Source organism: Rattus rattus, chromosome 5 (genome assembly GCF_011064425.1).
Source record: "Rattus rattus isolate New Zealand chromosome 5, Rrattus_CSIRO_v1, whole genome shotgun sequence".
Lineage (NCBI taxonomy): Eukaryota > Metazoa > Chordata > Mammalia > Rodentia > Muridae > Rattus > Rattus rattus.
Window position 1 is genome coordinate 119,052,232 of NC_046158.1, and position 12,567 is coordinate 119,064,798.

The following is a 12,567-nucleotide window of genomic DNA, read 5'->3' on the forward strand; positions in this document are numbered from 1 at the left end:
CTTCACTAAGTGGTCCAGTGAGAGTGAAAGGACAGGGACAGCTACATTAGAAAAGTTCTCCCAATGGCAAGCCAATTGAGATATTTTTACTGAGTAAGAAAAACTTTGACTGGCAGTTTTAAGAAAAAGGGCATTGCTGACTCAGAGTTGTGTGTGTGTGTGTGTGTGTGTGTGTATGTGTGTGTGTGTGTTTGTGTGTGTGTGTGTTTGTGTGTGTGTGTGTGTGTGTGTGTTATGGTAATAATTTGCTGAAAACAGCAAATGAGTCCAAAGTGAGTACAATAAATATCCACCAAAAGTGAGAGAGAGAGAAAAAATAAGAGCATTAAATCTCAGCATTCGCTTTTTGTCTCTCTGTCTCCCCATCCTTCTCTCATGTGGCTTTTCAATTCTTGTCACTCTACAGCCAGCCTTTATATCCCTTAGAGCAGCCATTAGTCCCCACCCCCCTCTGTAAGGGCTATCTTACTTGCTCTTTGCCTTCCCTCTGGATCTCCTCAAGGCTTCTCGTTTTCTTGCTCAGATCTTGTCTCTGGTGCTGCCTCCCCAGAGACATTTTCTCTGTCTTCCTAGATAACATTCCCTCCATCATCTTGTCTTTTTTGTTGTTTCTTTTGTCAGTGAGTACTCTCTTGTCTTTATCATCTATGTATGTTTTGTTTGTCACACATAGATGAACATTCCAAAAGAGTACATATTGAACAGCTATCCCATTTATTAATGTGTATCTTGCCTAGAATGTGGGTGAAATGTATGTATTAGAGAGATGGATAGAAAGATATAAACAAAATGGATATAGGAATGGATAAATGGGTAGATAAATAGACAAGAAGCAGGAGTGTGGACAGGTGGGAGGGGAAGCACTCTCATAGAGGCAGGAGGAGGGAGGATAGGATAGGGAGTTTGTAGAGGGTAATTTGGGAAGGGGGATAACATTTGAAATGTAAATAAATAAAATAACCAATAAAAATGAAGAAAAAGAAGAGTAAATGGATAGACAGTAATGAATACATAGATGTCACAGTAGATGTTTATTTTCTCCCCCACTTCTGGTCATTCAGTTCCCAGATAAAAGATGTACAGCTTTTATATTTATAATCAGCCTTTATAGCACTAGAACTGGACAGGTATCTACCATATAAACTACTGGAATTTACTTCCCCATCAATAGTCCCAAGTTATAACTTGCGACATTCTTCATGGGCTGCTCCTAACTCTAATTGGCCAGCCCTCATGGCCATGTTTTGGTAACTCACCTACCCCATGGCAACTTCTCTTTCCACCTCTTCTCCTTCTTCCTCCTCATGGACCCCTACCTTCAACCCCAAGCCCAGAAACCCCTAAATCCCACCCATCTTCTACCCAGCTATAGGCATCTTCATTCACCAATTAAGGATAAATTGGGGGCAAGGTTCCATAGCAAAAAACCAAACTTCAACATGTAGATGAATAGATGAGCCAATGGAGAATTAATAGGTGAATAGAGATACGTAATGAACAATTTGACTTAAACATTGATCTGATTTAATCAAATTTTTCCAAAAAGAAACTAAACTGAACATTAAGAGTATAATAAAAGCCATGGTGGTTAACCAGTTGAGGTTGTGTTAGTCCCAGCTTTAAATGAGTAACACTTTTCCTTCAAACTAGCTGTCTTATTTTGATGTGCTTTGGTACTTAATAAATAGTTCATAGCTCCCAAGAAAATTCCTAAGTAGTAAACTGACAGACATTTCCCGACTTGGACTTTTAAAGAGGGAGAAACTAAACCAGGTACTAGTGAAATGAGCTAGAAAAGCTATGCTGGCTATGGTGGTTTGGATAAGAATGGCGCCCATAGGCTCATGTATGTGAGTGTTTGTTACCAGTTGGTAGACCCTTTGGGAAAGATTAGGAGGTGTGGTCTTGTTGGAGTAGGCGTGGCCTTGGAGGAGAGTCACTGGGAATGGACTTTCTAGTTTTAAAAGCCCCTGCTAGGCCTAGTATCTCTCTCTGTCTGGAGCCTGTGGTCAGGATACAAAGATCTCTGCTACTGCTGCAGCACCATATAATAACCCTCTGGACCACCATGAACTAACCCTCTGGAATTGTAAGCAATGCCCCAGTTAAATGCTTGTAAGAGTTACCTTGGTCATGGTATCACGCCAACAGAACAGTGACTAGGACACTGGCTTAACTCCAGCACCTGGAATGAATTGCTCTTATCTATTAATTTAATGGACTGTTAAGAATGGCACTTTTGACGACCTGCCTTCTATGTATTTGTTCATTACTTGTCTGTTTGTCTGTTTTAGAATAACCTCAACCTGGAGAGTGACTCCACATCAGAAACCAGCTTTCCTCTGTCCAAAGAAGCCACAGAGGAGCACCAGGTTGTCCACCAACCCTTCCCCAGACAACGATTCCCTCAGGAGACTGGGCATCCTTCACTGCAAAGAGACGGCCCCAGATCCTTTCTCCTTGACCTACCAAACTTTCCAGATCTTTCCAAAGCCGATATCAATGGGCAGAATCCAAATATTCAGGTAATTCTCAGCAGCTAGCAACGTAAAGGAAAATAGTTCATTGTTTCTCAACCTGATTCTAAGAAGCCCGGCAGAGTTCTTCCCGTGTCCTTCCCAACCCTACTGTGATTCATGCTAAGGGTTATATTATTCCCACAAAAAACAGTGTTGCAATACCCTTGATGATTCGTGAGACACTGAGAGATAAAAACAAAACAAAAGTAATGCACCCTGAAATTGCTGAAATGTGGCAACTGTAGAAAAAGGCGATGTGGTTTGTGACTAGACCAGGTAACCCACAGTCTTGTCTTCAAAGGAAGGTGCTTCCCCTCCGTGCCTTGCTAGCTTGCCTTCTACACCAGAAACTCCTTCAGGAGGGACAACCTCCTAACGAACAAATGACTAACAAAATAATTAAATAAAAAGGAAAAGGAAAATGGAACTTCCTAGAAGAGAGTTCTACATATTTTATTAAAATTGGGATTTTAAATAAGCCAGGGAAATGGGACACCATTGGGTTAAAAAATTCATTCATTCACCATCCATGTTTCAAGGGAAATGATGCTTTTGTCTGGCCCTCCAGGCATCCTCATGAAGAAGCCATGCCATTCTCCCAGCAGTGGCTGTTCAAGGGGTCACTATGTGGCTCACCCAGGCCGCATGGCTAGTAAACTGTAGTTGTGGTGCTCAGCTCCAGGATCCCCAGCTCCCAGGAACACGCGCCCACCAAACTCCTGATTGTGGATAGTGCTTGTAACTTCTTTTTCTTCAGGAAGCTCAGAGAAGCCTAAAAATCTAACCCTCACCTCACCCCTGCCTTTATTATCTGCTTCCAAAATGTCTTTGCTTTGTTCTGATTTTTCTCGTTTGTGTAAAGACAGCTTTCATTTTATCGTCATATCAAATGTCCATTAGCTTATGTGGCATCAGAAAGTTACTTAAGATTGGGCTCAGAGTATTTTTAATTAAGTGGCTCTCCCAAACCCCCAGTGTTTATGTGTGGTGGGTGTGGTGTGGTGTGAGGGGCTATGCATTGGCATGCATGTGTGTGTCCTTCCTCTCTCCTCCACGGCCCTCTGACTCACTCTCCTGACAGTCGAAACACATTATTTCAGAGAAGATTTCCTCCATCCAAGTTGTTTTGAATTTGAGCAAGGAACTGGTAACGTGTCAATGAGCATCAAGCAAGGGCTGCTACACCTAAAACACTACATTGAGTTATGAGACTTTAGGAAGCATAAAGTCATATCCCTCTGGTCCTTCTTGTTGGTAACACAGGCATGACTATCCCAGTTACCACATACAACAGCACCAGAGGGATCTTGAAGACAGAGGAAGAAAGAGCACTGTGTTTCCCAACTGAAGACAGAAAACAGTAGGGCAGGCCTCCATGTGTGCTCTAGAGAGGAAAGTATTTTAGAGATCATAGTCGACTGGGGTTTGGGGTTCAGTAGTAGAGCGCTTGCCTAGCAAGCGCAAGGCCCTGGGTTCGGTCCCCAGCTCCGGGGGGAAAAAAAAAAAAAGATCATAGTTGACAATACGTACTCAGATACTACTATGGGTTCCAAGTCACGTTCCTGTTAAGTGCTGTAATATAATGACTTATTGGAGGAAAAGGCCTTTACTCCTTGGAACTGGCCACATGACTCTGAAAGAGCCGTAGCTCTACCTGGGGGAAGGAAAGCATGGCAGAGTAGGGACAGGTGGCTCCATACCACTGCTTAACCGCCCCTTACCCCCACTGCTCCCTAGCTCAGCTTCATCCATGAAAACTTTTCATTGTTTATAGATGTCATGCTTCCTGGGCCCAATTGCCCTCACCTCCAGGGACCTAAGACCATGGCTAGCATTTTATCCCAGAGGCAGGAAATCGGGGAGGGTCTTGAGCCTGGGCTATTGGAGAACTAGACTTAAGAACTGTGAGTGTAAAGTTACAAGAGAATGCTGGATTTAGGAAAAAGGAACACTGTGCGTTTTTTAGCTCATTGAAATTTTATTAGGTAGCATTGTACACCCAGTAAGAAATGGCGGGTGGTGCCAAACTTCTTGGGTCCTATTTCTTTCTCCATCAGTCTGGAAATGCCTAATCGCTATCCAGGCACCATTGATACCTCTGAAAGTACTGCTTAAATGTTAAGGGGGGACAGTAGCAGTACAGAGACTGTTAGGATCACAGATCCTGGGGAAAACTGAGCCCACCCCCACTCACATAACAAATCCGTGCAGGCATTCTGCCGCAAAGAAAACTACGTTTTCCTCCTAAAAGCTGTGCGCGTATAGCATGCATGCTCATATGCACAGCATTAGCCTGTACAGTCCCATGCACCACTACACTTGAGTAAACGCAGTTCCCTGGTGGTCCTTTTGAATACAAGGTGCTTCCCAAGGGGGAGAGGGTAATGATTTCTTGGTTGGCAGCTCTCATCTGGGCCTAGGGCATTATTCTTTTGTTGAAAGCCACTGGTTCAACCCAGCCCAGCCAGGCTCGCACAAAGCCCTGCTGCTTACCATGGTTCCCTGAGCATTTCTCTACTGGCTAGTGGTGTGAGAATAGGTGTGTCCGGTGGGCAGGCTTCTGGTGCCAGATCCTCTGGCCTCCCAGGCTCTCACCCTGGGCAACCTGCCCCATACGCCCATCTAGTTCGCCTCAGCAGGGACCCAGGAGCCTAGCAGGAATCAATACGCTTGTCTCAGACCCCTCTGCAACTCCAAACCTCCTGGGGTGGATCCTGTCTCTCCTTTCAAAATGTTTGTATCCCTGAAAAGTGGCATTCCTAAGCTTCTGCAGAGGGCCATGTCCCTTGCGCCTTCTGACTTTCAGGGTGGAAAATCCTCCTAAAAGCCTAACATCTGCCTTTTCACAGCATCTATGCCATAAGTCAGGCAGCCTCTCTTTCGAGTGACTTAAGCTCCATGTTAGCATGGGATTGCAGCTGTTGGGGGTGGGGGGAGGTAGTATTATCTTTGCACATGGATCTGTATATAATACATCAGATAGAAAGAACTAGCCTTGGATCGCTAAGCTGCATCTCCAAGTTAGATTTTAAACAACATAAGAAATTAGGTTCTCCTTTAAAAAAAGAAAAAAGAAAATCATTCAAGAAAGAAGAGCTAATCCTCTGGGACAATTTAGACTTGAACTTCACTGCCCTTGGCTGAGTTTCTGCTCTTTGGTTGATGGTCAGATAATAAAGACAAAAATTCCAAAATAAACTCATTATCAGACTTGCCGCATCAGTTCATTGCCACAGTAGCTATTTACAACCAAGTATTTCCCTTTGCTGAACCAGCCTGAGGTCAGTATCCACTTCAGCCAATACAATTCTCTCCTTGCTCCCATTGAGAGAGACTTAAACACAGGGACCCACAGACATTTCTTCTCTCCACAGATTGATTTCCATGGCCCTAGGCCTCTCGGGTGGTACAAGATATACTCGGAGGGACTGGTCAAGGTTTTACTTCCTTCTACTTCTGATTTTCCCTCCTGTATCTATAATACTTTTAAAATGGCCAGTCTGGCTGGGTAAGAGCCAAGAATACTTGAGCCCTGGATAAGAAGCAAGGGGCCAGTGGGAACCAACCTGGAGAGCTGAGATTCTCATGGGCTTCTGTTATCAAGAACTATGCAGTCAAACTGAGCCGAGTTTGGAATCTGGTTCCACCCCTCAGTCTGCTTGGGTTCTGTAGCCCCTGGCCAGTTTTCCAATTTCTCTGTACCTCAGTTTTCTTATCTATAAAATTGGTGTAATAATTCTACCTACAATCACCTATGTCATCTAATCTCTGAGGTTGAGATCATTCCTATAAGGGCTTAGCACAGGGTTATGCGTATGATAAGCTTTCTGTAACTGATAGATACAATTGGTGAGGATAATACAGATAAGGAGGACAGAAAAGCATCTATGGGGATAATTAGGTCAGCAAGATAATTAGGTCAGCAAGCAAAGGCCCTTACTTTAGATACCAGGCGCTACTTTGTTCAATACCCAAAACCCACATAAATGTGGAAGGAGCAAACTCACTCCACAAAGTTATCCACTGATCTCCACACACAAATTGTGACAAGTGCATGCACACACACACACACACACACACACACACACACACAGAGAGAGAGAGAGAGAGAGAGAGAGAGAGAGAGAGAGGGAGAGGGAGGGAGGGAGAATAAATAAATAAATTTTAAAAGATTAATTGAGAGTCAGAAGATTTATCTGAAAACTGTCTCTATGCCTTCTTTGCCATTTACCTTGGGAAGATGATTTCCCTAAGCCAAGTCTGTGCCTGAAAATTAAGTCTAAATTTTGTAGAACAGACAATGACGTCTGGGCAAACACACTGCTCCAAATCCCAGTGCACTAACTGCAATTATGTAGGGAATACCACAGTTTCTTTGGAGCATCATTAGGTCTGAGACAGGAGGAGTGAATGTCTCCCTGGTCTATTTTGTGTTCTTTCTGCTGAACTTATCAAGGAAGAAGGGCAGCAAAAACCTTTGCTGTAGACATATTTCTGGATGTTCTGTACACTTGAGGGAATCCTTTTTCTGTCTGGAAGATTATAACCTGCATCCATCTACTCGGTCCATTCAGCTCACAGAACTCAGAGGAGCAGCAGGAGCGAAAGGCCCAGTCCGCTCACTGTGGCAACACAACTTCTAAATTCCTGGTGGCCATGGCTTGTTAACAATTACACTGGGGACTGTCTTAGTCTTGCTATAGAAAGTGCTCTGCAGAACAAGAACAAAGCGTTTGTTTCTAATACAATTTTTAACTATTGGGCAAAAAACAAAAAGTAAATAAAACCCAAACCAAAACCAAACCAAAACAAAACAAACAGACGAACAAACCAAAAACAAAAAAGCAGATCAGGTTTGTGGACAGAGTTGAAACCTACTTTTGCATAGCCCTTGGAGCTGAGAGATTCTGTCTTACACTTGGCCTGGAGCGTTTGAAAAAAGTCTCTTTCTTACACTGGGTATTCTAAGGGACCTCAAGGATGCATAATCGAGCTAGAAAGGAGGGAGAGATCTAGGGTCTTTATCGGCTTCAAGTTAGCTGCGCTCACTCTGGATCTCCAGTGCATTCACGTTTACTGCTCAAGAGATCTTTCCAAAGGTTTCCCTGACTCTAAAATGCCCGAATAGAATAAGGGAAACAGGAAACGAAAACTAATCCCAGCCATTTGAGAAGGCATTTGCCATGCTTGTTTCGTCTTTTTAATTGGATGCCTATAAAATTTCAGGTTCAAGATTAGATTTCCCCTTTTGATATCAGCCTGAGGTTTCCACATTGCTGACTGTGGGGAAGGGTGGGCCCTAAGATTTGTTTGTGTTTTGTTTGGTTTTGTAATTCATTTGGGGCAGTGGCTAGAAATTAAAGAGAAGAAAGAAACCTCGAAGCTGTTGAGATTCAGTCATTGATATAGTTTTTGGAGTAAATTCCTATTTTGCTACCCATTGCTTCGCCAGGCAAGGATTCTGTTTTGTTTGGATGTGAGCAACAACTTTGGAGGAAAAAAAAAATCGTATTGACGGTAATAGCTTGAAACATGAAATTGTTTTTATTCCCAGCTTGGAGAAATTGCAGGGCACATTCTGTTTAAGCAATCCCTTTGACTCTGGTCTGAATACAAACGGAGGACCCAAACGGTTGGGCATGTCCTCCCTTATCTCCTACTCAAAGACTGATTTCATTACCATAATTGCCTGCCTGCCTGGCTCCCCTAGCTCTTGGCAGCCTTTCTCCTCCAAGACCCTTAATATCCTTGCAGACAATTGTTGCAGCTCAGTAGTTCTATCGGTAGGAAGAGGGAGGGGGGTGGGGCTTCAAAGGAGAAAGCCTATGTGTTCAAAGGCTCTGCTTTGCCCATCCTCCCAATGGAAGTTCTGTATACACCACCCAGCAGTGTGCTCTTTACTCTCTAGTCCTTCCAAGGTTCCATGGGGAGCCTTGGAGTCGTTATTCCCTAGCAACTGTCCGTTCTGCCAAACAACAATGATAGAGCATGTGTGTTGTATTTCTTTTCTTCTCCTAATTTTAAATTTGTAGCTGAATTACATAAAACCTTCGTAATTATAAGAATGCAAGAGATGCTCACAGATTAAGGCCGTGGTGGCAGCATGAGCTAAATAAAGTTCATGGTGCCCTTCTGTGCATCCCACAACAGAGGAGATAGATGCACTTGGCCTGACACATTCTCAGCATCCTATGGGATCTAGAGTCATCCTCTGAACCATATCTAGATCTCAAGCCTAGGTCCACTATTGACTTGGCAGCTTCTTTAAGTGTCAGGCTGAATATGATTCAAACAATCCCCAAGCTGTTTATCTCAAGGATGGGCACACCCCAGTGCAATTTGGCAGAGTATCTTAGCAACTCTTCAGATGTCGGGTCAGGGCAAAACTGGGATCGCATCTGCCCAGTACATCTTGCGCTGATTACTTGGAGTGCGTGTTTCTGATTCATGTGCATGTAACTCTTCCAGGAGGTGTTGCAAGAACTATGTGATGGCCAGAGGAACCCAATGAGTCTTTTATTAATTTTTAAACAAGGTTTTTCTACGCTGATTGTCTCTCAGAGCCAAGACGCTATGTTCTTCCAGACCTGTGACAGATTTCAAAAGTAGGCTTCATTAATCCAGAGAACAAGTTCTAACCATAGCCCAGGGACTGGTGCTTTGACCCTGCTGTTGGGGCTGAACAATGGGAGGAGTGAAATATCATAGCTGGCAAAGCCTTGTCCTGAGGGCCTTGCACTCACATCTATGTAAGTCCTATAGCATTGACCCTGCCCCTAGTACCTGAGGCTCTCAGCTCCCTCAGTCCTGTGAGCTGGTTCTAACATCTATCAGTTACTTTTGAAAGGCAGCATGGGTGACATTAAGAACAAGGGCTCTGGACCCGTATTCTCCTCATCTGCTACTTCTTAGCCCTATGACTTTTGGCCACCCATCAACATCTATGAGCCAGTTCCCCTAATCTATGAAAAGCAATCACTATAACACCCAATATCTTGGAGCAATGACCATTGGATTGCTCATGGTCCTCTAGGACCAGAATTGTGACAGAACTCAACCAAGAGAGCTTGTTTGGGTTCCATGTGGTATCAGTGGGGGTGACCCAACCAGGACTGAAAGATCCATACAGTCACTCCCACACACCCACACAGCACAAGCACAGTCTTCTCTCTCTCTCTCTCTCTCTCTCTCTCTCTCTCTCTCTCTCCTCTCTCCCCCCCGCAGAAGAGGGCATCAGATCCCCATTACAGATGGTTGTGAACCACCATGTGGCTGCTGGGAATTGAACTCAGGACCTCTGGAAGAGAAGTCAGTGCTCTTAACCACTGAGCCATCTCTCCAGCCCCAGTCTTTCTCTTTATCAAGTCTGTCTTTATGCATTGATCAAGGCTGGGCTTCCCTACATATCTGTGAGAATATTTTATTTTAAGGAAAAGAAGAAGGAAGCTGCAATACACTTTTATGGCAGCTTCAGTACACTTTTTTTTACATATGCATATGCATGAAGTGTGCATGTGTGCATGTGTGAATGCCGGTGTGTTTGCATGTTCACATATGTGTGGTGCAATTATATGTGCAGGTACACATATGTGCACAGGCCAGAGGTCATTGCTGGTGTTTTCCTCAAACACTTTCTACTTTTTTTTGTATTGAGGCCGGATTTTTCACTTGAGCAGAGTTCTTCAATTCAATTGATCAGGCTAGCTAGCCCGTTTGCTTTGGCGAGTGCCCCTGTCTCTGCCTCCCAAGAGCTGTGACTGCAAGCAAGCCATCATGCCCACCTGGCATTTATGTGGATGCTTAGGATTTGAAGTTCAGTCCTCACAGTTATTCAATGGGCAATGGACCAGTGAGCCATCTCCCAGCCCTCCCTAAATCATCTCCCCTACCCCAATGAATGTCACTTATTTCCATTCACCTGGTCCAAGGGAGTCCTGAGGCTATTCCCAGAGGGCAGTGAGTTAAAATGGACTCCACTTGGAAAGTGTGCAGGGATGTGAATTGTGGGACTTTGATAGAAGCACGTGGACAGAGCACTTAGAAAAGTGCCTGGCGGGACACCTCCTCAATAAGTTATACTTTGCTGTGGTGTTCTGCCAGCACCTCAGGAACATAGGCAGTGGTCTTTCAGTGGAAGGCTTCTCGACCATTTAGTCACCAGTAAACTAAGAACCTAGTCATGCCTAGCCTCTGCCTATCTGAGGCTATATTTCTTCTGGTCATGGAGTTCATGTGAGCCATTCCTGGATGTCTTCTGTTCCCTAGCACCATGTAATTGCAGCTCTCTTTCACAAGGGATCCAGTCAACCTTTCCTTCATCTCTCTCAGACCTTCTCTCTTCCTTGAGGCTAACAGTTCCTCATTGACCTGGCCCGTTCTGAATTCCTCAGGTCACCATAGAGGTGGTCGATGGCCCTGACTCTGAAGCAGAAAAAGATCAGCATCCAGAGAACAAACCCAGCTGGTCACTCCCAGCTCCCGACTGGCGGGCCTGGTGGCAGAGGTCTTTGTCCTTGGCCAGGACGAACAGTGGGGACCAGGATGACAAGTATGACAGTACCTCAGATGACAGCAACTTCCTCAGCGTTCCTAGAGGATGGGACCATCCAGCCCCAGGACACCGGACTTTTGAAACCAAAGAGCAGCCAGAGTATGGTGAGTTCCCTACCCAGTAATATAAACAGGAGAGGCGATGGGGATGATAAGGCCTCACAGACATGCCAAGCAAAACCCAGTTTACAGTATGTGGTTTCAGTCTTCTCTGAGGCATACCTCATAAAGGCTGTCTTCACAGAAGCCCCATGGAGCCACCCGCAGCCACATCTTTTTTGAAACAGTATAATTTTTGAATTATACTTAAGAGATTTTTTTTTAGGGTCTTTGGGGTTCTTTCCTGTCTTGTCTTTCCCAAAATTTCATTTTATTTTTAAAGATGAATAAATCATTAAATCACCTTCCCTGTATTTTTTTAACCAAAAAAAAAAGAAAGAAAAAGAAAAAGAAAAGATAGAAAGAAAAAAGGAAAGAAAGAAAGAATGCTGAAAACCAGTTTATTTAAAGAGATGTGTGCAGTTGCTTCCTGGGACCAGGCAGCTATGTCGTGCCTTGTATTAGCAGTAGAGTGGTCCTTCAGAATCCAAATGAACAAGTTGCATCACAGGTTGTAAAAGCCAGCTTCCCCTTCTCTACATTAAATGTTAACAACCCTAAGGTAAGACTACTAGGTTTGTGTTTGGGGAACCACGGAGACTTAAGGTGACAGGAGAAACTTCCAATTCAATGAGTTTAAAATAATAAACTCTTTCTTCACTTTAGTTGAGATGAGAGATGAGGTGACCGGATCTCAGATCCACAGGCTTCCGCAACCATCCACTCTTCTTCTTCCTTCAAATGGATTTTTGCTGTGTTACAGATGCCCTGTTGTGAAGTCCTTATGGCTTCCCTATCAGCAGACCAAGGAACAAGCAATACATGAGGAGGTAGTAGTTCGGATGAGAAATCCCCCTAGAAGTCTCAGAAACTTGAAATTTTGGTCCCTGGTTGGTAACTGGGGGAGAATTAGGAGGTGTGACTGGTTGAAGGAGAAGTGTCACTGGGGACGGACTTGAGGTTACAAAAGCCACCACCCTCTAGTGTCCTCTTTCAGTCTCCTGTTTATGGGCTCTCAGCTGCTGCTCCTGTCACCTGCCACATGCCACCTCCACTTATGGACTCTCCATCATGAACTCTTAACCTTCTGGAACTGGAAGCCCCAAATAACTTCTTTTTTTCTTTAAGTTGCCTTGGTCATGGTATCTTATCACAGCAACAGAAGAGTTCAGATACAAGGATGATGCAGAACATTTCAGAGATCCAAGCAACTCCTTTTCTACCCACAGTACTTTCCCATGCCCTAAACTGACCATAGCGAAGTTGGATAGGTACCAATTATCACACCGTCATTAAGTTTCAATTCTTTTGTCTAACTTGTAATGATCTGATTTTAGCAGAATATTTTTGTCATGATTTTTTTTCCCATGGAGTTTTCTTTGTAACGTTATGTTAGTTG

At 44.0% G+C, this 12,567-nt stretch overlaps 1 protein-coding gene across 2 annotated transcripts in view; it reads left to right on the forward strand.

Moving 5' to 3' along the window:
* Positions 1–12,567, forward strand: part of Ism1 (isthmin 1) — a 77,981-nt gene that overhangs the window by 47,745 nt on the left and 17,669 nt on the right. For both annotated transcript variants that reach the window (XM_032904301.1, XM_032904302.1), the window contains exons 2-3: positions 2,295–2,525; positions 10,910–11,174. In XM_032904301.1, coding sequence (XP_032760192.1) covers positions 2,295–2,525; positions 10,910–11,174 — 496 coding nt within the window. The remainder of the gene's footprint in view (positions 1–2,294; positions 2,526–10,909; positions 11,175–12,567) is intronic.